General features: G+C 47.4%; 2 protein-coding genes across 2 annotated transcripts; both read left to right on the plus strand.

The window, feature by feature from the left end:
- The first annotated feature begins 933 nt into the window (after window positions 1-933).
- Window positions 934-21,779, plus strand: GNB5 (G protein subunit beta 5). Its single transcript, XM_015872849.2, has 11 exons — window positions 934-1,164; window positions 4,275-4,411; window positions 6,065-6,106; window positions 6,740-6,816; window positions 8,320-8,452; window positions 12,003-12,146; window positions 15,131-15,222; window positions 15,349-15,397; window positions 18,175-18,271; window positions 19,084-19,250; window positions 19,901-21,779. The coding sequence occupies exons 1-11, from the start codon at window positions 1,053-1,055 to the stop codon at window positions 19,910-19,912; spliced, it is 1,062 nt and encodes a 353-aa protein (XP_015728335.1). The 5' UTR covers window positions 934-1,052; the 3' UTR covers window positions 19,913-21,779.
- A 1,567-nt stretch (window positions 21,780-23,346) lies between these two features.
- Window positions 23,347-26,508, plus strand: BCL2L10 (BCL2 like 10). The gene is made up of 2 exons (XM_015872851.2): window positions 23,347-23,843; window positions 25,336-26,508. Exons 1-2 carry the CDS (start codon window positions 23,442-23,444, stop codon window positions 25,465-25,467), a joined length of 534 nt encoding a protein of 177 aa, XP_015728337.1. The 5' UTR covers window positions 23,347-23,441; the 3' UTR covers window positions 25,468-26,508.
- Window positions 26,509-27,623: the final 1,115 nt, after the last annotated feature.

Genomic DNA, 27,623 nt, shown 5'->3' on the forward strand with positions numbered 1-27,623 from the left:
ATAGCTGTTGGATTGTCTGTGTTCTGGTGAAAGGGAGACAATGGGAGTCAGAATGAGCAAAGTTACTCCATGTAGATTAAGGACAATTGCTGAAAAAAGAGGACGTTTTCAAGGAATTCCCAGGGAACAGAGAGTTGCAAGGCAGTTTGGCACAGTCCTTTCTCTGGAAATGTTATAGTTACTTTGAGTCCAGAGTACATGCTTCCCATAGACCTGTGAGCAGAGGCTGCTGGGGTGTGGAGCTGTGCCCCATGCTCACAATAAGACCAGGCTGGGGGCTTCTTTGTCCCTTTCTGGACTTTTGGAAACTGGTCCCTTTTGAGGGCTGGGAAAGCCACTCTCCAGGCCCTTCTCAGCTTTATTACCCTTCTCTGGACACACTCCAGAGCCTCGATGTCTTTCTTGCAGAGAGGGGCCAAAACCAGACATATCACTGGAGTTGTGGCCTCACCAGTGCCAGTGTACAGGGACAGTCACTATCTCTGGCACAAGCCAGGATGCCATTGGTCTTTTTGGCCACCTGGGCACACTGCTGGTCCATGTTCCAGCACAGTCTGCTAATCCTTCTCCACTGTGCAGCTTTCATCCAGTTTGCCCCAAACCTGCAGCAGAGCATGGGGTTGCTATGACCAACATGCAGGACCTGCTCTTGCTGCAGTGCACGCAGTTCGCCTCAGCCCGGCGGTCCGGGTCCCTCTGTAGGGGCTTCTCCACATTAATGCCGCTGGATACAGTCAAAGGCTTTGCTGAAGTCTAGGAAGATGACATCCTTCCCTCAACAGAGCGTGCAAAGTTGCGGTACAGATTCATTCTGGCACACAGCATCACCCCGCTGCCATGTATTGCTGAGCTGTGGCAGCGGGCAGGGCTGGGTGCACCTGCAGCAGGGGACCGCCGTGCTGCGGGGCGGCAGCGTGCGGGGGTGGGGGGGTGGGGGGGCCCGGCCGCGGAGCGTTGCTGAGGCAGCAGGAGCCTCCGAGCATCCCTGAGAGCCGGGCAACAAACTCCTCCTCCCTCCCTCTCATCTGTCTTTCGCCGCTTCCTTTGCAAAGATGGCAACCGAGGGTCTGCACGAGAACGAGACGTTGGCTTCGCTGAAGAACGAGGCGGAGAGCCTAAAGGGGAAGCTGGAGGAGGAGCGGGCCAAGCTGCACGACGTGGAGCGTGAGCGGGGCCGGGCTGCGGGGCGGAGGGGAGAGCGGCCTGGCCGGGTCGGGCAGCAACGGGCGGAAGGGAGCGGGCAGGGCCGGGAGGGGAAGAGGAGCGGCCGGACCGTGCTCGGGGATGCGGCCGGGGGGCGCCGTGACGGACGGCTCCGTGCCCGCAGGGGGCGGCGGGGGAGGCCCCGGGGTTCCGCAGCGCCGGGCCCGGAGCTCCGCTCCCGGCGTTACAACGCGCATCTCAGGGACGGGAACAAAGATTGAAGGCGGCCCCTTCAATTTTTGTTTCCTAAAGAGCTGCTGAATAGCAGCTGTGGGAGGGTTAAAAGGGACTCATGTTTTATTTTTTTTTGGTCTGCAGTAAATAGGGGATTTTCTGGTCTGAATTTGACGGTCATAATTTACGCCCTATCAATAGGAGTCATTAAGCAAAGGGAGATGGCCTCATTACAGAAACATTACCATAAATCGTCACATCCATACAGCACCACTGCCGTATCAGTAGCAGTGGGGCCTCTCTTTGACAGACCCCTTTGGCATACGCTTAAATCCACCTTTGCTCAGGAAAGCAGTTTCACCCACGGTTGGAGTGATGCTGTAAAGGACATGACGTTGCAGTTGTAGGATATTTACCTCTTTTCTCACACGTAAAATCTGTAACTTACGTTGGCCGTGTCATGGTTTCCATGTCCTTATGCTCATGTAGGGCAGTGCTTCCTCCCAGTCAATTCTATATCAGAGTGTTTATTTTGTGTTCCAGTTATCCCCAAGAGCGATTTCTGCAGAGGTTATAAATAACAAAATAAGGCATCTCTCTCTCTCTCTTTTTAATCTAAAAATGTATCTTTTGCATTTTTTCCCTCTGTTCATGACCCTCCCTCTGTGGCTCCCAAAACAAACATCTGGCTGAACTGGTACTGCCCTTATTTGTTCAGTGGGTTTGGAACAGCAGCTCTCAGAAACATGGACAGAAAGGGGAAATACCAAACGTGCATTTGAGCCACAGTGTTACAGATTCAGGGATTCGGTTCTCTCACTTAAAATGTGGGGTATAAATAAAACAGCTTGTCCTGTTCACGTGAGCCATAACTTTTTAAGGCCAGAGATACCATTAGGACTTCCAGCACAGAAAAGATCAAAGACCCGGTGGTATCTGCATCAAATCCCCACTTCCTGTTGGGCCAAACCATATGCTCTATAAAAATAGCATGTTTTATCTGGACCTTTGTAAAACCACTCAGGCTAATTACTGGCTGCAGCTGATCTGTTTGTCTGAGTGCATAATTTTCAACTATCCTGAAACAATGTCAGGGAACGCTTCAAAATGATTATCTGACTCTGAAACCTGTGCTAGGCGGGTACAGCTTTATTATGGCTGTGGCTGGAGATAAGCGTCCTCACTGAACGTAAAAGCCAAACCAGACAATTCCACAGAGTCTCAGTTGTGTTGACATAATGGAAAGACTTTGCTATTGTCTGTGAAATGTTTGTTTTTTCAGATATGTTCTGGACTCAAGCGTCTTTCCAGCTGCCATAATAACCTCCTGTCCCGTGCATTCGTGTCTTCTGATTGGATTACTGAGCAGGTGTCAGTGGGCAAATATAGGGGGAAAATGTACCTTTTCTTGAGTAAGCCTATAGGATACTAATCAGAAACTTGTTTCTGACCTCTCATTGGAAATAGTGGGGTCAGATGGTTGAGGATGGTGGGCAGCACTTGGCCCCAGGCTGGGAGAGGCTGAGCAAGCAGAGATTTCAGGCAGAGCATTGCTCTGGCACAGCCCATAGGGCTGATGGTTTTGAAAGACTTGAAAATCTAAACTGCTTGAAATCAGCCCCTGCCTTAGGCAGAAATTTCTCCCCTGACCCTGTGCCAGGGATTGATCTCAAAGTGAAGGACACCTGCAGGTGCTCTAGAAAAGTGACAGAGTAAAGCAGCAACGTTGCTCTAGAGCACTCACCCATCCCACACAGCGTGGACCTCAGCCTCTAGCAAGGCTCTGAAAAGCTTAACATTTCATCTGCCAGCTCATTGAAGTGTGTGAGCTTCTGCATTTATTTCTAAAGATTCGAGTCAGGTATTGTGCCCTTAGCTAGCAGCAGCTGTGTTGTCTTATATTTCATTATGGACAAACATGACATGAGGTAGCACTGGATCCCATTATCATAGAATGGCCTACATTGGAAAGGACATTAATGCCCATCCAGTTACAACTCTCCTGCTGTGCTGCCACCCACCAAATCAGGCTGCCCAGTGTCTACCCAGCCTGGCCTCATGCACCTCCAGAGATGGGGCACCCACAGCTCTAAGCAGGACTAACATCTAACCTAAATCTCCCCTCTTTTAGTTTTAAGTCATTCCCCCTTTTCCTGTCACTATCTTCCCCTGTAATAATCTCTCTCCTGCTGGCAGGCTCCCTTCAAGCAGAGGAAAGCTGCAATGAGGTCTCCCTGTAGCCTTCTCCAAGCCCAACACCCTCAGAGTTTCTTCACAGGAGAGGTGTTCTGGCCCTCTGATCTCCTTCATTTCCCTGCTCAGTTGGAGCTGTGTCTTGGCCCTTGGGCATCAAGTGGGGATGGCATGACAAGAAGTCTCTGGTAGCTGTATCACACTGAGTCTCACATGCAGAACAAATGTTTTACAGTGAAAACTTCTGAGATTTGATGCTTATCCCCTTCTTTGTATGATTTGTTCCTCCAAGACACAGCAGTGATCTTCGGTTCTGTTGAGCACCTCAGGGTGTGGGTGAGGCTGGGGATGCTCTTTCAAGCCACAGCCAGCCTGAGGGTTTTCCTCAGACAGTGAGAGGGAGGAAAGGGGGTGAGTAATTGATTTTCCAGTTATGCTTGGGAATGATAGCGTGCAAGTGCTTCAGCTGCTACAGTCCTGGAATTCAATCTGTGACTGAGTGCATCCATATCTTTTTTTGGTAGATATATTCATACACCTCCCACCTTGGTTTTATCACCTGCCAGTTCTAAGGCAGACCTTTTGGCTTGCATATAGGCTCGTGTTTCTTGGATTAATTCCTCCAAGTGACATTACTCACACATGCAGAGTCTTTCTGTGGCACAATTTCAATGCAAGGTTCCCTAACCATCAGCTGTTTGCAGTTCATCAGGTGGCAGAGCGTGTGGAGGCATTAGGCCAGTTTGTGATGAAGACCAGGAGGACCCTGAAGGGCCATGGAAACAAAGTTCTCTGTATGGACTGGTGCAAAGACAAAAGAAGAATTGTGAGCTCTTCCCAGGTATGCCACTGGGCGGGTGTTCTTCAAAGACAACGTTGGGAATTATACTGATCTTTTAGCTGTACTATGTGCTGCCCTTTTCAAATGATACCTTTGCACAATGTACATGTTTTCAGTATGCCTTTAAAGCTGTATATTGCAGCGTATTTGTTCAGAGAGCACAAATCTGAGCATAACTACATACTAATACCCGAAATGTCACTTCTGCAGTCATTTTTTTCCCTACTGCTAAAAAAAATAGAAAGAATTCATCTGAGGCAAATTCATAATTTTATTGCCTTGGTCTTTACAGACTTAATGTTCAGTAATGATTTCACTTGATGTGTTAACAAAAACCAATCAGGAAAAGGGAAGGAAAGCGATATTAATTCTTCCAGAGATTCCTGTGTGCAAACGTTTCTTCCACAATCTTGTATGCCCTTAAAAGCCTCAAACAATCTGCCAAAGCTACTGCATTTACTTGGGCATTTTGAGAAACTGTCCTACCACCTGCTCAAGACCAGTTTCATGAGCTGTAGGAGGTAATAAGATAATTACTTTCTAGATCCCCTGGTTCATCATGCGCCCAGTATGGCAGTGAGTGAGCTCGCTGCATCACACAGCTGTTCATTGACCTATATGAAATCTGTCAGGGGTCTCACCAGAGGGATAAAAATAGGCAATCTGCATTGCAAGCCACCTTCAGTTACTGTGAGTTTTTTACCATTCATGGTGATTTTAGCAAAGAGAATCAAAGTTTAAATAATTAATGTGACGGGTTTGGTTGTTTTGTTTTTTTTTAGTAGTTAAAATGCCACTGTGTAAATCAGAAAGCTAAACAGTAAAGTTGTAATGCGTTTTGTCTCCATTTCTAAGAACTGACACGAGTCCAGATATAGCAACAATTCCTACTTACCAATAAACATTTCAGTTTCACGAAGCTGGAAGGACAACCAATATGATGCACTTAAGGCAAAGTTACTGGCTTGATTGTTGCTGGCATACATAAAGTGTATGTTATTCTCAGTGGAGTGTTGTTACAATTGCTATTTAGCTGATTGTAACAGTGGATAATTGAAGTAAGTGTAGCAAGAAGTAAAGAGGAAAATAGAAAAAGACAGGAAAGGAAGATGAATAAACACTGCAGTATCCATAAATGATTCTGTGCATGTTCCCTGTTGGGAAAATGACTTGAAATACAGGTCACCTCTTGTATTTGTAAGGCCTTGGACTGAGCCACCAACAGGTTTTACATGGGAGAAGTGTCTGGTTTTGCAGATGGTGATTGCAGGCTGGGGGAAACACGTTGTGGCTGAAAGGAGGCAGGTGAGCACTCGCTAGCAATGACTTCTTGAGGTGGTTCTGTTCTGACTTTGTTGAGCAGACAAAACAAGTTCTCATAAACATGCTTGAGAAAACCCTTTTAAAAAGAGATCAGTCTTTAATCTGATATCAGTAATCTCAGAAGGAAATACAGTTTTCTTTTTGTAAAAGAAATAACCAGCACCAGTGAGAATCATCTCCTTGGTGCTTCACTGCAACTGTTGTAATGTTGTTAAGATGGAGACAAAAATGAAGTATCAGACTGGGGGATATCAATGAGCAGCAGAATTTCCTCCAAATTTGGAATGTGAGCTGACAGTTGTACCTCTCTGTTTGTGTGTTTTCATTTAGGATGGGAAGGTGATTGTGTGGGATTCGTTCACTACCAATAAGGTAGGTGAAAGTCAGCAAAGGTCCAATTTCTGTGCAGAGGGCAAACAGCGGTGGGATACAGTGGAGGTCTGAAGGGCAAACAGGTGGCACAGGTGACAGCAGTGTGATAGAATAGCCTGCAAGCCTCCACCAGCACCTCAGAGCAAGGAGCCCACACAAATCATCTCCCTTCACTTGCCTCTGAGCAAAGTCCCCACAAGGGCATTGTTATTTGTTATGGTCTGCAGCATGTACCAATCCAATCCTGTCACTGATGGGATGCCCCTGGGCTGGAGGAAAAGCCAGGCTAGTTAAATGGAAAACTTCCCTGGGTAACAGCTATGCAAGGTGCCATGTGTGATCACCAGGGATTCTTAGCCATGGTGTTTACTGTGATATGACAATACTGGTTCTCTAAGCTCTGTCAGGACTCTCCTTTCTTCAGACAGCTGTGAAAATACAGCTTGTTTCTAACTCACCCACATATGTACCACACTGACATTTTCAACACCAAGTGGCAATAAAACATGCTCTGTGTTTGGGGCTTATGAATAAGGTGACAATAGTCAGGTACGGAGTAGCTGTCCTACTACTGTTTTGCTGGGTTAGGGAAGTAGTGATTTCTAAGTTTTAAAGTGAGATACTGTGTTTCAGGAACACGCTGTGACAATGCCATGTACCTGGGTGATGGCATGTGCATATGCCCCGTCTGGATGTGCCATTGCTTGTGGGTAAGTTTCCAGTTTCCCCAGCTGCTTGTGCAGAGAGACTTGATTTGCAGGGATCTCCTGATGCCTTCACAAGATGCCGACAGTTAGAAGCTTGCGTGCCTTGATTGTGGATGGGAGGATTATATTCAGTGCCTCTGTTTCTAGTCCCATAATGGCTCATCCATTTTGTCTCCACTGACTTCAGTGCAATAACATCTGTTGTATAAGCATGGTAAATAATCCTCTTTCAGCATTTATATCATGTGTTAGGAATTCTGCATGCATGCAAGTTCTCTGTTCCAATTTGATTGTGTGCATTGGATATATCTTCTAAGGCAGAGTGGTTTTAACCCTATTCTTCCTTTGCTTTCTTTCTTCTAAGAGGTAGAGAGAAAGGTTGTCCGATAAGGATTATCAGCACATGAATAGATCTTGTGGAGATGAAGTGGGGGGAAGGGACCCTGTCCTTGATAATTATCTTCAACTTTTCTGAGGGCTCAGGTTTGGAAAAATCAAGTTTTTGCAGGAGAGAAAACAAAGAGAGAAGAAGTTGGCAAAAGATCTTTTAAAAAGGGACTGGGTGGATCAGACAGACAAAGTAAGCTTGGGGCGAGAAAGAAACAAAGGGAGACTTTACTGTGCTGCTCACAAATGTGGAAAAAATACTCCATAAGTGTCTGTGGAGATGGAGTTCAGAAATTGTATGACTTTTACTACAACTTGGAGAATAACAGGGAAGTTCTTGTAAGGGAGGCAATGGGGACATAACTGCATCACCCTACCTAGCTCTGTATTTCTGCTGTGGCATTGGTTAAGAGCTGTGTAATACAAGGCATAAAGCAATACAAAGCACAAAGTAATACAAGGCACAGAGCGAGCACCTGATGGAGTCCTGGGGATCCAAGACCGAGGCATGGCTGAGCTACCACAGCTTTAAAAAGGCATCAAGGTGGGCACAGGTGGCCTGGGAGACACAGCTTGTCTGGTGTGACTGTCCAAGAGGGACACACCAGCTGCAGGCATCGGTGTTTCTGATGGGTTTTTCCTCAGATTCTTCCAAAAGACCTTTTCTTCACGTCCACTATTTGCTATGCTGTCTCTTCCATAGGAGTTATATAAAATTTATTAATGTACATAAATAATGATGTTTTAAATGCTAATACTCACAATGACACATGGCAGAAAAATGGCACTCTGACTGAATAGGAAAAATTAACCCTGAAGTGACCGTGTCACCTTCTAGCTCGTACTTTTGTAAGGTTTAATTCAGTGCCATTTATAAACTGGATGAGGGTAAAAAATAGTGAGCCTCAGCTGTTGATGTGCTGTAACGTAGCCAGGCTGGTGAGGCAGCTGGGCTTCCCCGCACGTGAGATCCAGGCCAGCACAATACAGGGAAGTCGGCGCTTGTGAGGATTTGGTAGCACAGCACTGACAGGTGGTTTCCTTCTTATCACCACTTGCCTTTTGTTGTTGCAGTTTTAACCAGTTCTCTCTGTTATTTGCTATTATTACTCTCTCCAGTGGCCTGGACAACAAGTGTTCTGTGTACCCTCTGACATTTGACAAAAATGAAAATATGGCTGCAAAGAAGAAATCGGTTGCAATGCACACAAACTACTTGTCTGCCTGCAGCTTCACTAACTCTGACATGCAGGTAAATGCATCCCCTGCCTAACATGAGCCACACTTGTATGTGATGCAGTAACCTTCTCTGCACAAGGGGCATTCAGCAACCAGAGCCATGTCCTGCACTATGAAGGGCTGCTGGGACACTCGGGAGCAATGAATGTGCTGCAAAAGCTTCTGTGGCAGCCTGTAACTGCCTGTGGCCAGGCTGTTGTGCCTGTGCCCTGCAAAAGCCTGTGTCTTCTGCAGAGAATGTTTGCTGGTACTCGGTGTGTTTTCTGCTCGCTGGCTCTCTGCTGCCTTGTGCTTTTAGGAGTTTGAACTAATGTAAATAGTTGAGGGGAAAAAATACAACAACACCAGTTCAAGTAGAACTAGGCTGGGTGTTTGCTTTGCCAGCTGGTGGTGGAGTGTGCATTGTTGCCTGCTTTGTGGATGTCCAGCCTACTTTGCTTTAATTCTTAGTATTTTTTATTCATATCAAGTGACATATTTGAGCTCAAGGATGACTCCACAGAGAGCCATCCTTACCATGATGTGTTCTCTTGAGGGAAAGCAGTGATGTTGTCCCTGTCTCCCAGATAGGGGCTGAGACAAAGAGCAGTGTTTGCTCATGGTCACAGTGAGACTCTATGGCAAAGCTAGGGACAAAATGCAGATCATCTAGGACCAGTCTAGTCTTCTCCTGTAGTGAATATCACACTCCTTTCTCCAGAAACAGAAAAGACTATGAAAGGAGCCAGGGTCACCTCCCTGCCCACCCTGGTTCTCAAATTCGTATTGAAATTCTATTCAGTGCACTCAGGAAATAAAAAAAATAATGATAAAAGAAAGAAAAGAAACCATTTAAATCATGCTCTGTGTCAGCAGAGCTGCTGGAAAGGGAATACCTTGTTCCCTCCTTGCAGATATTTAGAGCTCTTGTGAAGGAAATGCCAGTTCTGATTGCTTCTATTTCAAGACACAAGATGCCCCAAAGTATGTTGTTATTTGTCAGTCTGCCATTCTGGAATGACTCTGAGGTGCTAATTCAGGCTGATTGTCATGGAAACAGGTGGTGGAGGGACCGTCTCAGGCTTACTCAGCCCTGACCTCACTGTGCAGGAGCCCTGTGTAATTGGAGGAGAGTCTAAATGACGTGGAATGTCTGTTTTCTTGTCCATACCTATGTGTGTAATGATTTAAATCCTATGGAAAGAAAAAAAAAAAAAAAGTGATGTAGAAGGAAAAAAATAGGTTTTTTTTCCCCCCTCCTTATTAAATATGGTGAACTGCACTGATATACCGCACCACAGTGGATTATTTTATATTCAATGATTCTGAGATTTTTCTGAAGAATTTTTCTTGTGATTGATAGGCATGTGCTTTTAAGTGTTTGTTTATAGCACTATTTAAACAAATATAAGCAAATGGTTTGGCTAAGCTTCTGTTAGGACACTGTTATATAGGGCATCCCAGAGAACCCCACATTGCTTCTCTTTTCTCCCTTTAGGTAATGGCCTAAGAATTAAAATCATGCAGAAATTCTGAGGGTACACTGTGCAACAGGTACACTGTGCAGCTCTGCTCTCCTGGCAGTGTCACCAGAGGACTTGCCATGTCACCTGTCCTGGAGCAGCTCTGGGGCAGAGCACAGCTCCCCAGGTGCAGAGCTCCATGGCAGCCAGCACCAGAGCTGCAAGTGCTGCTGTTCTGCCCTCTCAAACTTATGCTCAGTTTTCAGAATGAATATCAGGAAAGGAGCTTAGAAATTGGTGTGTCCTTGGCATCTAGTGAGAGGTGGCTCATCACTGATGAAAGCCAATCTCAGGCTGTACAGATGCTGAAAGAGGAAGTGCCATCTTTTGTTCTTCATCATGTTGCCATCCCAGACCAAGAGGAGCACTGAGCTGTCAGCTGGGTAACCTGCACAGATCAGCCTGGGCCCCACAGATCAGTCCTGCCAGAGAGAGCTTCCCCAACACAGAGCGCCTGGGAGCCTCACTTCCTAAATTAGGTATCTGCAGCTCTGCAGCGTGATAGTGTCACCCACGTGACAATGCTGTGTGTATTAATAGCAAGAGTTAGCTGGGATCTCGGGTGTTGTTCATGGGGCAGGCAGCCATAGTGCCAGTGTGACAGAGCTAAGGAAAAGGATGTGACTGTGGGGAAGATAGAGTGGCCCTTCTTGCTGCTCCTGCCCCAGTACCTGAACTCACAGTGAGCCCCAGCATGGGGCATGTGCAGCACTGCTTCTTGGTGCCAGAAGGGACCCATAGTGATCATTGAGTTCAACTCCAGCATTAGCTGGAGCCATGGACTGCCAACAAACCTCTATCTTGTGTCTTTAGCTATTCCTGTTTCCATCAGGTCTTTCTTTCTTACAAGAGCAAATGCTCAGAGCTGGAAGTTTTCTTTCCTCACTCAGTACCTTCACATTCCATCTGAGCACAAACCATGCTCAAAATAGAGAATTTTATTAACCTAGGCTCAAAAACAGGACAGAAAGACAATTCAGGGCTCTGTTCTAATGTTAACATCCCAGAATATCACTGTGACTCTGCAGGAGGGTTTGGAATAGGCTGTTCTGCAGCTTTGCAGACTTTCGTTTTGGGGAGGAGTTTTTGGAGCACCTGTCAAACATGATCAGTGTTTAACTTTTATGCAACTCTGTGAATGGTTTCGTGAGCATATGATCATTTTCTTGTTAAGGAGTATTTTGTTTTTAACCTCTAATTACCTACTGGGATCCTCGAGTTTCCCCAGTGAACATGAGAATAATCTTTGCAGAAGTCAGAGAACTACAGAAATTGCAGAGTTGTTGTATGGTCACCCTAGTCTGTTCCATGTCTATGCACAAAGACCTATGAAATCTGTGATTGCATAACAGCTCTGGGTGCCAAGGGGAAATTCTAAACAATTGAACATCATCAGGCTTTAGCTGCAATCACAAGCACTGATCACATGCCTGTAGCAGATGAGGGAAGCTGTGAGCTCTGTTTGATCAAGATCTGTTCAAGCCTCTTCACACATAAATGGTTTTGGACAAGTGAAAGGTGATGGACTTGTCAAACAACTGTCTAGACAGGCTTGCTTCCCTTTCAGAATATCCATGTCTTAAGCCCAATTCATTGGTTTGAATCTGGAGATTTCAAGCTAAAAAAAAACCTGAATGAGTTAAGCAGGTAAAATACAACAGGCATACTTTACTCCAACAGTCTTTAAGCAGTTTCAACTCCAGCAGCCTAAAGTAGAGCTGAATACGGAGGCAGACAAAAATACCAGTCTGGTTCTACCACCCCTTAGATCTCTGATGGCATCTGTTCTTCAAACCCCACTGCACAAAACTGACCATTACTGAAACACTGTTGTTACAGCTGTGTCAGTTCTCCTTTTCTCTCCACTCTCACTTCTTTCCTTAAAAGTTAAAAACACAATCTCAGCTCAGAATAGGATTGTTTTTATGGCTTTGATTTATTGTATAATATTTCTTGAAGTTAAAGTTGTCCTTGGCATACAAATAGGTTGCCAGTAGTTTCTTTGTAAGCTTGATTATCTGTTGAATTTTGTGTCGTGACTTTCCTTGCCATGTTCCATAGATCCTGACAGCAAGCGGAGATGGGACCTGTGCTCTGTGGGATGTTGAGAGTGGGCAGCTTCTGCAAAGCTTCCATGGGCATGGAGCTGATGTCCTGTGCCTGGATTTGGCTCCTTCAGAAACTGGAAATACATTTGTCTCTGGGGTAAGCAGGAGCTTCCTATCATCATATCAACTTAAGGAAGGTGGGAGGGGAAAGGCAGCAAAACAGAAGGCTTGTGATCTTATTGAAGAAGCGTTGGAGTATGTAGTGGGAGCATCACTGCAATCCTCTCATTGCAAGCAGATGTCTCAATCTGGAGTAAATTAAACTTCTGACTGTGGGGTCAAACCCAACCTCTCATTGTGACCGTGGTTATGCTTACTTAGCAGATTCCATCCCACACCAAAGCAACTCAGCCCGAGATCAAAACAACACCTCTCCCAGGAAGGAACGGGCTCAGAGCTGGAGCTTCAGGCCCATTCTGCAGACAGAGGTGTGAGCTCGCCACAGCAGACACCCTTCTGCTTTTGGATCTGTTGTGCCCAGCTCTCTGGAGGCAGGCAGGGTGTGCCAGTGGCTGCTTGGGGCATCAGCACAGGGCTGTAAATAACGCACATGCCGCTGTGTTGCTCAACCACTCCCCAGCAGCCAAGGAGTATCATGGGTGCTGGCTGGACCCTCACACGAGTTGGTGCAAAGAGATGAGGTGTGGCCACATCTTCAGCTGTTGCTGAACCTCCTGTGCTTTCCAGTGGTACCAGAGGCATTCAAAGACCCTTTGTCAGCCATGTGCTGTCCACTGCTTCCCATGCGCTGAGGAACATGCAAACCTTGCTGGGGCCAAAGGATGGTTCTAGGGAAATATCAGGGCACCTTCCCAATGGTGTCTTGCTGCTGAAGGAGCTCTGCCCCAGGCAGCTGAGCTACGGCTACACAGTAAGGTACAACAAGGAAAAGAGGTGAATGCAGTGGGTTTTAGCTCCTTTTTGAGAGAGAGCTGGTCCTTCCCACCTCAGAAGCCAAGTGTGCAGGTAGGAGCTATTAGGAGCTGGGAGGTGAGCCCTTGCTACCAGTGACTGCTGATGCTACCTGGTTATTTTGTCTAACCAGTGATGGCACGATGTGTCCTGTGCTTGCTAGGGGAAATGGCCCTTCTACTGTCTGTCAGTCAGAGGATTCCACTTGTAATGCACAGAGTCACAGTCCTGTCCCTTCACAATAAACCTGGACCTCTTCAGTTGCAGCTCTTTTTATCAAATTTGGCGGGCCCACCAGGAGCAAAGCCTAGCACATTGGCCCGGTTTGTCTGCTGTTAGCACAGCTGCTCTGAAGCGTGACTGAAAGCTAATTCCATCTGAGTGCATTTACTCCTCCCGGGCTTTCCTGCCACTGAGCTCACTTCCCAGAAAGGACAGATTCATTCTCCCTGGGAACAGCTCAGCTTATTATAGGGTGAAGAATCGCAAGCAGCTATGGTACTGCTAAGAGAATATGTCATACTTTGTCAGTATAGCAGCCTAGGCATGTCTGTGCTCACAGGGACTCACTTAACTCATCAAATGCAAAACACCACTTTAGTGAAGCTCTGTCTTACATTGAGTTGATGCTGGCATAACTGAAGTGGTGTGACCTGGATGTTCAGTGACATATAGTGTCCCTGTATACCAGGGCTCTGCAATACAGCAATCTTGAGCTGGAATAAGCAATGTAAATGCAACAGCATGTAGAATGGGAGCTGTTATGTATAATATGCAGGTGTCTGCTGGTTTCTCCTTCAAACCTTAGTAATCAAAACAGCAGCTTATCACTTTGGTCTTGGCCCCAGATTCCCTGAGAGGTCAGTAAGAATGGTGCGCATGGGAGCAATGCAAAGGGCTGGGCAAGGGCTGTGGCAGAGCCTCCAAGGGAAACGTGCTGAATCCAAAATGTTTTCAACACAGTGTGCTTTCGCCTACACAGAAACTGCAACTTGGTATGAAGGAACATTTAAGTAATGAATAACTTAAATAATGACATCAGTAGTAAAAAGCTGAGATTTCATTTTACAGGAGAGTTTCAAAAAATAAAGAGACACTTGAATTGTGAAGGGAGTTAATTTAACCAGCAATTACATTTGCTTAAAAATAAATAATGCGGGGCACAGTCTGCTGAGCAGCACGCACCAGCACAGCAAGAGCAGCAGCTGCCTGGGCTGCTCTGTGCTTCCCATAGAGCATGTAGGCAACAGGGATCCTTGTGGAGAGGCTGAGCCACCCCCAGAGCTGAACCTACCTTCTGCTTTCCCCCAGCAGGGTTGTGTTTATTAAAACCTCCCATCACTCTTAAAAGAAAAGTAAATGCTCTTTTTCCTGCTGCTTCTTTTGTGACAGCAGTGAAACACTGCTGCTGAGAGCAGGACCACCAACGTGCCTCTGCAGGCATGAGAGGGTCCATCACCGAGGACATCACAGGTGCCCAACACCTTTTAGGAAGCACTCAGTGTTAAACCGTCCTTTCAAAGTACAGCTTGGGTGGCTTAGAGCTTGATGATGAGCTGAAATGCTGTCATGCTTCTTTTCTCATCCAGCCTTGCCATTGAGCATGTAGGTGCTACAAGCTGTGGCTGGAGTTAACTCTGGTTTGGCAAGAGACATTTATTTCATTTCCAGTTTCAGTGTATGAAAAGCATTTATCATAAAACTTTTAGTGCTGGGTATTAATATTTATGTTGAGCATGTGAAGCAGTAAAGGAACGAGTCAGTCATGCAGCTCTGCACCATGGGGAAACTGCAGATGCAGTTGAGCATCTGCTCAATGAGCAATGTGAGCAGAGCAGGGCACTGAGTGCTGGTCAGTGTGAACACACCCTGCCCTGCTGCACAAGGGCCCCTTTCCCTCTGACCTCTCTGTGCCCCCCAGCAGCACTGCCCCCATGCTGCTCTGCAGCACCTACTGAGGTTCCAGCCCACATGGCACACTGCCCTCCTCACTCAGGTTCTGCAGTACCAGCATGGCAGGTTCTTGGGCTGCTTTGCTGGTTTATTCCCCTTGGAACTGTGATGTTTGGAGCCCTGTGAATGCAGCTGAGTTTGAACACATATATTGGATACATGAGGGGTGAACGTCACTTTTTGTACAACTGTAGTGAGTTTCTTTTGTCTTGTTAGGGGTGTGACAAGAAAGCCATGGTGTGGGACATGCGGTCTGGTCAGTGCATCCAGTCATTCGAAACCCACGATTCAGACATCAACAGCGTCAGGTCGGTGTGTTGGTGGGAGAGGACGCAGTTGTGATGCTGAGCCATGCACTGCTTCTATTTTTGAAGACTGATCTCATCCAAATAATGTAATGTGTTCTCTGTCTTTTTTTTTCCACTCATGCACAGATATTACCCAAGTGGAGATGCTTTTGCCTCTGGTTCAGATGATGCCACGGTATGTTGATTCAATGGCATAATTCTGAGTTCTGTTGCCTCCCAGGTCAGATTGTTCTAAAAACCAAGTTCATATTCATGAAAATCTGCCAGTGGCCGCACTGGGCCTGCAGCACCAAAGTTAGGGTGCCATAATTAGGCTATAATATGAAAATGTTAAATACTATATAGAAAAAGATCTAGTAATGCTTTGTAGGTCACCATTGCAAAGTTTTCTACATGAGGTACTGCCGAAATCTTAATTTCAAATGTTCTATGTTTTGAAGTTTCATGACCAGAATTAGCTGTCTTACTAGAAGAGATTTAGCTTCATATAGTTAGCCATAATCAATGTAGAAAGAACCAGATAGAAACATAGAATCTTAGAATTGCTCAGGTTGGAAAAGACAAAGATTATCAAGTCCAACAACAGCCTAACCATACTACCCTAACTCTAAGAACCCTCCGCTAGATTGTGTCCCTGAGCAACACATCCAAACACGTTTTAAACACATCCAGGGACGGTGACTCAACCACCTCCCTGGGAAACCTATTCCAATGCTTAACAACCCCTTCTGTAAATAAGGTTTTCCTGATATCCATCCTAAACTTACCATGGTGCAACTTGAGGCCATTTCCCCTCGTCCCATCCCTTATCACCAGTGAGGAGATCAACCCCACTCATCAGAAGCAGCAGCACAATGCAAGGGCACACAAACACGCATGTCTCAGCAAGCACTGGGGCTGTGGGCTTGGCGTGGGGCTGTGCAGATGCAGCCAGTTGGCCTCAGCAGCTCTGTGCATCCTGAGGGCAGGCTGGCCCCCATGTCCATCTCCTCCTTGCCAACATGACTCACTGCAATGAGTCACTGCATCCAGGGCATTCTAGTCATACAATAGCCCTTCCTGGATTTATCTATGAGTAAGCTGCTAGGAGGACACAGTATGTATTGACCGGTAATGTTAGTCAGCGTGTTGCATGTTGCTTGCAAAATGTCACTTACCTCCTGGTGCCCATGGGCTCTGGTGTGGTGTGTGTGGCTGGAGCCTTGAGACAGCTGGTGGGTCTGCAGGGCTCTGCTTGCAGCCCTGCAGGAGCCAACCTGGCAATAAATGCAACTGGAGAGCAGACCTGTGGGAGGCACCTGACACCCTTCTGCCTTGTTAAACATCTCACCGAGGTGCATGAGGGTGAAGAACCTTTGTGAGGTACTCTGACTGAGAAGCATGTTTTGAGTCTGCTCCAAAACTGGCTCAACTCAACAGAACCATTCCTGTTTTCTTCCCTGGATGTGTGCGCTGCTTTTTAGGTTTTAAAAGCTTCTATTGGAAATTAATACCTCTAGCTGTACGGTGAGCCAAGTGCATCTCTGCACATTTGGTTGTGGCACTGTGAACATTTGAGATGCTGAGAGACTGAGAAGAAGGAAACATCCATTATTAAATTCCAATTAGAGTGCTTTTAGTGCCGAGTACCACAAGCTGGGCTCCTGTGCTTACTAATTATTTTGACTTGATGGGAGAATGGGAAATGCCATCTTCATACTTCTGATAGAAGTTTTGGCAGTTTCCAACCATGTCATTGTATAAGGCAAGAGGTTGGTGTTTTCCTGTTACAGACCGATGTGCTGATGGGTAACTCTGACCTGACTGTATACTTAGGGATTTTGAGGTATATGTAATTCTGACTGCGTGGAGGGAAACCATAAAAGTGTGCTCACACAGCAGTGCTCTCACCTGAGGTGACCCTTACTCCCTATCAGGACAGTCTGATAGAATTACTCATTGACAGAAACGTGGACATTTCATACCTTGTGGCTTCGCACAGCCCTGCCAATGGCACAGCCCCTCCTCTATGCACAGACTGCTCATCAGCTGTTCTTCACAAGTCTTAATATTAAGAAATCCAGCTGGCCATGGTTTGCTTAAGCTTAACATATTAAGGAAGGTTTTCAGTTCAAGTGTTTGGAAAGTGCTTTGTGATTTCAGGCCTAACAGATTGCTATTCTGAATGGCAATGAAATCTGGTCTGTCTATGCAGCCTTTCCATGTTAAGCAAGCCAAAGTGTGCTGGGAGATGATAAGGGGTTTAGAGTGAGTGGGGATTTTCCATAGGAAATAAAAATCAAAGATCTGTATGAAAAGTGTGTTATTTCACCTAAATTATTTTCACGTAGGTTATTCAAGCAGACAAACCTCATTTCATGTTCAGCCAGAGGCTGCTTGCTGTCCTGTATCACAGCACAGAGCAGCATTGAGGCTCCCTCTGTGCCAAGGGACTGGCTTTAGCACCATACCATGTGGGCAGTGTGAACAGAGCTCTGGAGGTTTAATTCTGTGTCTCTGAAGCTCCTGGTATGGCTGAAGTGTTCATCTTAGAGAGTGCACCAACAGCCAGTAAGTAGGCAGCAGGGTACACAGGAAACCACAGTGGGGAAGCAAGAGAGCAGGCTGGGAGTGGGAGAAATTCCAGGAGGTATCTATGGTCCAAATACCAATACCAAACTGCTCTCTTTATTTATATCAGGACAGGAAGGAGATGTACAGGAGAAGTTTGGACAAGCAAGCTCTGTACTCAGTTTATACAAAGCTGCCTGGTTTTGTTCACATCCTTGTTAGCTTCCAGAGGAGTCCCAGTTGTAGTGGACAGAAAGAACAGAAGGAAGGAATCCAAGGAGCTGTTTTCTGTGATACCTGCTAGGCTGCAGGCCTTCCCCATCACATTCTTTCAATGAAAAGTAGTGGCCATTGACTCCAGTCTTTACTGTGACACATACGTTGTTTCTGTTTTGATCTTAGTGCCGTTTATACGACCTTCGCGCAGACAGAGAAGTAGCAATTTATTCCAAGGAGAGCATCATTTTTGGAGCATCCAGTGTGGATTTCTCTCTCAGTGGTGAGAACTGAACTTGGGAGGTGGTGGTATTAGTTTGGTATGGTGGCAGGCTGTCAAATGTTGTCAGTTTAACTTGACAAAGCATTGGAAAACCAATATTAAATCCCAAAACCTTCCTCTGTAAATTAAAATTGCTCTTTATGTCGCTCATCTGACCTTGCAGCAATGAAAAGTATTCTCCTGGTCATGCCGAAAGCAGAAAATATTTTGCTATTGACTACAGCCGGGCTAGAATTTCACAATGATTATTAAAAATGCTTCAAAGGAAACATGAAATATAACTTGACTATAACGCACACTTACATAAATAGTTTATTAAAGGATAATAAATGATTAATAGAAGCTCAAAGTATGTTAAAAGAGCACGATGGCAGAGCCATTTTTCACTGCAGATCCAGAGATGTGAGCTTGAGTCTTCTCTGCCTTCTCCCAGCCCTGCTCCAGGGGGCTCCTGTAGGGCTGAGCATGGGGTGAGCTGCCCTGCTCCCAGCACACTGACAGATGGAGATGGCTCTGTGCCGGTCATGGGCACCACTGCTGGTCCCACTGGGGACAAAGAATCACTAATTTTTCTCCTGATTGTTCAGCTGTTTGTATTCAACTCCTGCAAAGTCAGAGCAAAGAAATATTGGCGTTTGTTGGCCTTCAACTAATTAATATTCTAATCATTTTAGTATTTAGCGGGGATAACAGCATGGTAGTTTGTGTGGGTCAGCATGGGAAAGCTGGGCTGCTGCCTGCTTCCCCTTGCTGCAGTAATGATGTGTTGCCCACTTAAGAATTCATTTTTTGAAATGTAATTCTCTTTGTAGGCCGCCTGCTGTTTGCAGGGTATAACGATTACACCATAAATGTCTGGGATGTGCTGAAAGGATCCCGTGTATCTATTCTGTTTGGACATGAGAACCGTGTCAGCACCCTGCGGGTCTCTCCTGATGGGACGGCGTTCTGCTCGGGGTCCTGGGACCACACTCTGCGAGTAAGCACTGGGGGCACCTTGCTGCTTGGTTTGTGTTAATAGAAAGGGGCACGGACAGCAATTAGGACAGGAACATTGACTCTCCAGGTTCTTTTCACTATCTAAGGTGGGGTTATAAGAAGGGGACAGACTCTTTAGCAGTATCTGTTGTGATAGGACAAGGGAAAATGGTTTCAAACTAAAAGACAGAAGATGTAGATTGGATACAAGGAAGACGTTTTTACAGTAAGGGCAGTGAGGCACTGGCACAGGTTTCCCAGAGATGTGGCGGTGCCCCACTCCTGGAGTGACACCCAAGGTCAGTCTGGAGGAGCTCTGAGCACCTGATGGAGCTGTAGGTGTCCCTGTTCAGTGCAGGGGAGTTGGACTGGATGGCCTTTAAAGGTCCCTTCCAACTCAAGTGGTTCTGTGACAACTAACAAAGCTATAAAATCCTGCAGCGTAAAGTGTGAGCTGAAAATTCAGATGGAAACATTGCCTCACAGGGCCTGCAGAGCTGTTGAAGCCAAGGAAATTTTGAAGTTGCTTCTTAAATGGTATCACGGCTGCTGGTATCCTGTGCCACTAACCTGACTGCCTTGGCAATCTTTAATTCAGTATCTGATAGAACAGTGAGGGTCATAAATGACTGTTCAACTCTCTTTCTGCAGATCTGGGCTTAACATGAGATCCTGTGTGCAGAGTCCAATGAAGACCGATGACCTGGACTGCAAAAACAGCATAAAGAAGGCTCCCTGCAAATGAGATATTCGCTACTCTACAAAGGAGTGACACCGAACCCACAGATCAGCACAACTAGGTAGAACATAACCTGCTCAAACACATAGCAAACATGAACTCGTGGTAAAAGTTAATGGTTCTGATTCTGTTTTGAAAGTACCATATTTTATTATAGAACTAGTTTAGTTAATTATAAATGGACTTTTCTCTGAAGTCGTCTGTACCACAGAAATGAGTATTTCAGTGCACATTATGTGTTTATTTGCATGATTTGAGTTCCTTTTGAGAGCAAAAAAAAATCGAGATTCCTGATTTTATCAGGTTTTAGCATCAGGTTTTGGGAACATTCCATAGCGCTGCATTGAATTTTGGTGTTGAAAAGTGGGAAGAAAAGCAACTCTGATGCTTTGTGATGTCATTGTGGCTGACTGAAGCACGGTAAGCAGAAGCCCTGTTGGGAAGGTTGTTGTCATAAAAATGTATTTTTTTGTACAGAAGAGAATCCTTTAAATCCCTGCTTTTTCCTACTGTCTTTTTAGATTGAAATGAGTATTTCGTCTCTGTTACCTGAATATAAAGAATCTAAATATATACAAAATGATAAATGCAAAGATGAGGAATATAAACATGATTTACGTAATCATGAGGTAGTATTTAACCAGTAGTTTCTTAGAAATCTTTAATTGTATCACTTGGTGAGTGAATTTTCTTTACTTAAAGGATACTACATGCTAAGCACTGGGGGAAGCTTCACGCTAAGCTCTAGCACCATTACACTGATGGTCAGGTCTTTTCCAAGTCAGTCACAGTTGTTCTATGATCACAGTTCTTATTTGCATTTTGAGCAGCCCACACCATCATGGCAGGGTGTTGTAGCCTTAAATGTGCATTAAGGCAGCATGCTCCCATTTTGAAATCCTTGTGTAACATCAGAGCAGCACAAGTTCATGCCAATACGGGCTAAATCTTAGAAGCCAAACTGTACAGCCCCTACTTGAACAGCTCTCCTACTGGAGTGAGGCAATGCAGTCGTAGTTGGGTGTGAGAAGGGATGGCAGTGAGCTGCTGGGGCCCGCTGTGAGCCAAGTCCTGCCTGTGCAAACCACTGGATCAAGGAGTAGCTGGGCTTCATGTAAGCACCATAGGTGGCCACATTGCTCGCAGTATCCAGCTCTATGGGGTACAGGGATGTGGCACTAACTGGTGGGACTACTCCCACGTGCAGCTGATGCTGTGCAATTAAGATTTATTCAGATGCAGCTGAGATATAGTTGAGCATAGAACTATTTTAAAAACATATCTGCATTCATGCATTGAAAGTGCTTGAGAGCACAGAGCGTCACCTTTGCTTGTATGAATGGATGCAGAGTCCAACATGAGCAGGGGTGAGTCCTCACTCTGTTTAAAAAAGGAATTTAATATATATAGAGAGAGATTGTAATAGAAACAAGGCTTCCTCATTCATGAAAACATTGCGTTCCAAAGAATCCATGACCAGGTAAGATAGGACACTGATACGTGTATCTGCCTTCAGTCTCTCATGAAGTTTCAGTTGTTTCTGCTTGGAAAAGGCAACCCTGATGCTTTGGAATACTTGTGGCAAACAATCCCTGTATCAAACGCACTACAGAAATCATAATGTCATATAGAGCTGACTGTGCAATATTGAGTCAATACACTGTACACATCTGATCAAAAAATATTAATGTTTAGATAGTATTTATTGGTAAGGTATCTGTTTCAAACTTACTGCATTGTGTTGATACTTATGAATGGCCTAAGTACAATAAATTGTATTTTGCATATTGAGAGCATGTTCTTGGTCATTTTTCTGTGTTAAGTACATGCAATTGTAACCATTGCTTCTGGATTTTGGCATTTACTTGTTGCAATACAGCTTCTTAGGTCATTTGTCCTGCAAAAATCCAGAGCAATATCCAGATGTACTGGAAAATGGCTCCTGCGATACCTTCCAGTGATACCCACGGAGCCAGAACTGCAAGAGTTGCCTTTGGAGACACTCGAGCCTCCCTCTGAGCACCTCCTGCCTCCAGAAGGCCAGGATTCAGGTTGTGTTTTCCTGCTTAGAAGGCTCATAGCTGACATGTGATGTTTTCTTTCCAGAAATGACACAAGAATGCGCTGGAAAATGCAGAGTATGTGTTTTGCAAGAGCCTGGACTGTCCTCACATTGCAATGTGACACAGCGAGCACAGGGCACGGACACGCTGCTGAGGGCCGGGCTGTCACTGCTGGGGTAAATCCTGCGTGCAGACCGTGCTGAGATGCAGCAGTGAAGCTCTCTGCTTTGGCAGCGGAGCAGAGCGGTGCTGGGATCAGCTGTCCTCTGCATTTCCATGTAGGTTTTGTTGACCCCGTGCAGGCTGCTGGTGGAAGCGTTTAGACCTAGGGGGAAAAAAAAAAAGCAGCACCTTACTTTAGGCACATTGTTTCATTTCCCTTCCTCGGAAGAGCTGGGGAAGCGCTGAACCAGCCTATCCCTGTGACACCAGTGCCCACACACTGCGCTCGTGGCAGCGATGCCGGCACCGGGTCTGGCACTGCTGTCCCTGCATGGAGAAGGCCCGGGGGTCTCGCACTTGCGGGCTGCTGCCTCCAAGTGTGAGTGCGAGGGAGCGGCAGTCACTGTCAGAACAAACGCCGTATAAACAGGAAGGGTGGAAGAGGAAATTGCCGGAGCGATGGCAGCCTCTGCTTCTGCTCTCCTGCCCTGAGGAATGCAATAGGAAATTCCTGCTCCGGGATTAACAATCGTAGGGAAAACCCGAGTTTAACGAGCAAAAAGCCCGGCTGCAAATCTGTGCTGCCTTCCAGTCGCATAAACACGGACCAGATTTCCCCGGTTAAAAGCAAAACGAAAAGCACCAAATATGGGGATGTAAAACCAAGAGTTTGCCTTAGCGGTGGCTCTGAGCTCGGGCCGTTCTCGATAGCGATCTGAGAAACTGCTGCGGGATTCGGTCCAGCTCTATTTTTAAGCTGGCTAACGGGGCTCAGCGTGGATGGCTGCGTGTGAGCGCACAGCCCGTCCGTGGCGTTGCATCGGTGCGGGGCAGCGCAGCCGGAGACTCGGGACCTTGGGGGGAGCTTTACGGAGCGGCAGCGCCTCGGGCCGCTTTTGTTCCCTGCTTTTCCGTCAGCCGCAGCTGAGCGTCCCACGCGCCGTCCATGTGCCGGACGCGAATTGCGGCCGTTCCCAGCCCGGAGGCGTTGGGGGGCGCCCGGCAGGACGGGGACAGCAACGTGGGAAAGAGCGAAGCGGCCCCACGGCCCGCACCGCGTGCACCGCACCGGCACAAAGACACCGCGAGGGGCGGGACGGGGCGGGGCGGCGGGAGAGGGCAGGGCCGGGCCGGGCCACGCGGGCGGCGGCGGCGGGGGCGGAGGTGCCGAGCCGCCTCTTAGTCGGCGGCAGCTGCTCCGGGCCCGCAGCCGCCCCGGGCCGCCGCCATGCCGGGCTCTCTGAAGGAGGAGACGGCGCTGCTGCTGGAGGATTACTTCCAGCACCGGGCCGGCGGGGCCGCGCTGCCTCCCAGCGCCACGGCGGCCGAGCTGCGGCGGGCGGCGGCCGAGCTGGAGCGACGGGAGCGGCCCTTCTTCCGATCCTGCGCTCCGCTGGCGCGGGCCGAGCCGCGGGAGGCGGCGGCGCTGCTGCGGAAGGTGGCGGCGCAGCTGGAGGCCGACGGCGGCCTGAACTGGGGCCGGCTGCTGGCGCTCGTGGTGTTCGCCGGCACGTTGGCGGCAGCGCTGACCGAGAGCGGCTGCGAGGAAGGGCCGAGCCGCCTGGCCGCCGCGCTGACCGCGTACCTGGCCGAGGAGCAGGGAGAGTGGATGGAGGAGCACGGCGGATGGGTGAGCGGGGACGGGAGCAGCTCGGGCGGGGCGCCGGGCGCCGAGCGGTGTCTGTGGGCCGGGGAGCGGCGCGGGCGGGGGCCGGTGGTGCGCGGCGTGGTGGGTCTGGGCGGGGGCTGAGGGCTGAGCTGTCAGCGCCGGGAGCTGTGACGGGCTGCGGGAGGGAGCGTCCGTAAGGGCAGCGCACAGCTCGGTACCGGCACGTGAGAGTCCTGAGCGCTGTCAGTGCCCTGTGCCGGCCGGTGCTGCTCTGCTCTGCTCTGCTCTGCTCTGCTCTGCAGGGGGCGCGGTTCGCCCTGTCCCCAGGAGGGCGGCACTGAGAATGTGGGTCCCTGAATGCGCCTGGGAGCGGTTGCATTGGCCGTCAGTAGCGCTGCTCCGGGGCTCTCTTGTTCCAGAACTGGTCGGGTTGGGGTATCGTGGCAGTGTGGGCTACAGCCTTAATGCACATGGCAGCGTATGAAGCGATGGCCATGGAGAGCTGCAGCTGCTGTCGCTCCTCTGCCATGAGATCCGTGCTCAAAGAGCAGTGCTGAAGGCATCTGTGCAGCTCTGCCTGTGTTTCCAAAGATAATGTCACATATCCTAGAGAACTTCAGGTTCTCCGTCTTCCAAACTAGCAGAATATTTGATGCCAGTGCAGAGAAGTACAAAAGTCTGAAGGGAGAGAAGGTAGATGAGCCATTGGCTGTGCTGACTTTTCCAGAGGAAAGGAGAACTTCTAAAAGGAAGTTGGTTTTCCAGTGGTCACTCCTCCATCTGGATGCTAAGGACAATATGGTGGTTGGCTACAATGTAAACTGTCATTTAGCAAAATCGCATTGCCTGTTGGCAGAAATTAAAGTGTAAAGAACAAAGTTCCGGAAGAAATCAAGAGTATAACTTGTTTACATAGACATCTGCTGAGCGGAGTTCAAACACGACCATCTGGACTTGTATGACTGCCACTTCTGATTATCGCGAATAAAGATCTGCTAGAGCAGCTGCCAGCTCTGCTCTGTCATAGGTCAGTGCTGAGCAGCATCCACTTGGCCCTTCCAAGAGAATATGTAATCAGAGTCGTGCATCGACCGGGATGGGACCGGCTTCAGGCTCCTGGCTTTCAAGTGGAAATTTCCATATCCTGTGTTTCACATACTTTCTGAATCGTGAATGGGGGGAACAATGCTGGCAGCTGTGATCAAAACCTTGCTTAAAAGGCTGAAAATAATGCAGTGACATGCTGAACGTCTCGATAGGACGTTTGCAATTGTCTGTTGAGTGAGGCACACAAACACACGGAGCGACCGCTTCCAGTCGTCTCCTGTGTGAGCTCACACAAAGCGTTTTGTGTGCTGAAGACAATGGGGCTGAGGCTTTCGTGATGGGATTTCTGTGGTTGACAGGTGCTGTGCTGGGATTGCGAACGCAACTGTACTCAAAGTCGTGTTTAAAAGCGAAATGACTGATTGCTAAGCCAACCAACTCAATGTCCTTTCTCTTGCTTTTCTAGGATGGCTTCTGTCGCTTCTTCGGCAGACATGGCTCCCAACCAGCTGACCAGAACAGTACCTTAAGCAATGCTATCATGGCAGCAGCAGGGTTTGGAATAGCAGGATTAGCTTTTCTCTTGGTGGTGCGGTAGGCTGATGGATGGATGGATGGATCTTGCAATGGGGAAAGTACTCTGAGAACTGTTTTACCAGATTGCATTCTATTTTCTATAGAACAGATCCTCTAAGAAGAAGTTTATATTTTTAAAGTGGCTCAGAAAACTTGCTCACCAAACCCTTGGCTATAAACCGCTTCACTCGCTACCTGGTAACGGCACAAATGTGTACCAAACCACCACCATTTGTGCGTGTTCACACTGTGTCGTCTCCAAACGCCCCCTGGACTTTCTTTTGAACGTTTGACCCTAAACGTTACCATGGTTCTTGTACTGTAACTTCTGAGTGCTCAATGTCACGCTAGGAAAAAGCTATGGTGGACTCGTAACTAAACCCTGTGTTCAAGGCATTTACATGGAGGCAGTCCCAGACCTCGCCTGCCATTCATACTGTAACGTGGCCTCACACCGACTGATAGAACACGGTCTGTGGCTTCACATGTGGTGCCCAGCACTTGTTATTGAGAGGCAACTCAACTCGTTAGTTGATGTAGAGCAGTTAGTACCTGTGATGTGAGGCGTTATGGCTTGATGTAATGTAAGGCTGATTTCATGACACTACAAGAGTGTAAGTGTTGATACAGGACAGTAATGGCTGCAGTTCCAGTTCTTACTGAAAGGAATTTAAATATTAAACCTTAATTGGTATAGTGAAATCCAGTGGAGGCTGGAATTTCTCTGGATTTCCCTTACAAAACAAGAATTTCCATATATCATAATATATTTTTGAAGTATTTATCACTGTATAATACTTGTAGCCATGACATCTTTATTTTTGTTTAAAACTTCATTTTTAATGCTGGTTCTTCTCACTCTCATGTGTGTCAGGCGTTGTCTTGTTTGAGAAATGTTTTGCTCTATTTCCAACATGCTGTGTATTTCTTTCCATGGTTGTACAAATTGCCTTCTGTTCCTGGTAGCTTTTAATAACGTTCTTGGGTTACTTACAGCGTGTACAATATTACTATGGTGACTTCAAATGGTGAATAAATGTTAAGTATTTTTATTTTCAAAAAACCTTTTTAAAATTCACTTGGCTGGATCAGTTTGCATCCAGCTTCTCGATGTGCTGACCTGACCCAGGGGAGCTGTGTGGCACAGAGCAGGGTGAAGGCCAAACGCATCGCAGAGGGGTGCTGAGCTCAGAGCTGTAGGGGCAGGGCTGCCCTCAGAGATGATCCAGCCAGAAGGGCTGGCTTCACTGCTGCAACTGGAAGTAACCCTATGGCTTCTCAAGCTGAAACTTTCCCAAGTTGGCTAACATAGCTGGGTACTGAGAGGCTCGCCTGGGAGCTGCTCCTACTTGTACAGGGTAACAGAGTTCTTGTTTCTTCTCAGCTGAGTTGCTGCTGCCTTTCTCTTTCACATTAGCTTTTTTTTTTTCCTCTCTACTGAAACGAGTTTCTGCTTGGTGTGATAATGAGTGAGCAATAGCAGTTCAGCCCTTCTCAAATCAGTAATACCTGAGCAACTGCAAGCTTTTTTTAAAGCCATTTCACTCTCCTGTGGCACAGCCAGTTCTCAGAGCTGCCTCTTTCTTTGCCTTTGGTGGTCTGGTACATGCTGCAGGGTACAGCTACTCCTGGGCCAGTTCCATGGCCATTCAAAGGGCTGCTCTGTGGGCCCTTCAGTTGTCCGTGCTGCTCAGCGTGACAGACCTGGGCACAGCAGCCTGGCAGCAGGGTCAGCATGGCTGTGGCCTGCGGCATCACCGTGCTCCTTTCCCTGGTTGATGGGCTGAGCAGGACCGCGAGCTGCAGCCGCCTGCACTGCGGTCCAGTTACATAGAGCCCCATTGTGCTGAGCGAACACAAACGCAGGGAGAACAACAAAAAGGAACATTGAGAGACGGTAAGTCCCATGGAGGCGGGAAGAAACTCGCAGTACTCCCCCTCACGCTGCTTGCTCTGAACAAATGTCTGCTTGTTCTCTGACTTCCAGTTCTCTAAACCCTGGTTTGGCTCCTCAGCAAAAGGATTAAGACCCTGCGGCGTGCTCTGTGCCTCCTGAAGGTCCCACGCAGGCAGCCCAGCTTGCTCCAGCGCAGCTTGGTGCCCCTGGGTGCTTTCCTCCATCTCTGGCAGCAAGGAGCTGCTCGAAACTCGCTGCAGTGGGTGTAAGCTGACTAATGC

The sequence above is a fragment of the Coturnix japonica genome, chromosome 10 (assembly GCF_001577835.2).
Source record: "Coturnix japonica isolate 7356 chromosome 10, Coturnix japonica 2.1, whole genome shotgun sequence".
Taxonomy (NCBI): Eukaryota; Metazoa; Chordata; class Aves; order Galliformes; family Phasianidae; genus Coturnix; species Coturnix japonica.

Coding starts and splice junctions, on each gene's coding strand:
- GNB5 (XM_015872849.2), top strand. CDS start 1,053: ATGGCAACCGAGGGTCTGCACGAGAACGAGACGTTGGCTTCGCTGAAG. Junction 4,412..6,064: donor GAATTGTGAGCTCTTCCCAG/GTATGCCACTGG, acceptor GTTTTCATTTAG/GATGGGAAGGTGATTGTGTG. Junction 6,817..8,319: donor GGATGTGCCATTGCTTGTGG/GTAAGTTTCCAG, acceptor TACTCTCTCCAG/TGGCCTGGACAACAAGTGTT.
- BCL2L10 (XM_015872851.2), top strand. CDS start 23,442: ATGCCGGGCTCTCTGAAGGAGGAGACGGCGCTGCTGCTGGAGGATTAC. Junction 23,844..25,335: donor TGGAGGAGCACGGCGGATGG/GTGAGCGGGGAC, acceptor TTGCTTTTCTAG/GATGGCTTCTGTCGCTTCTT.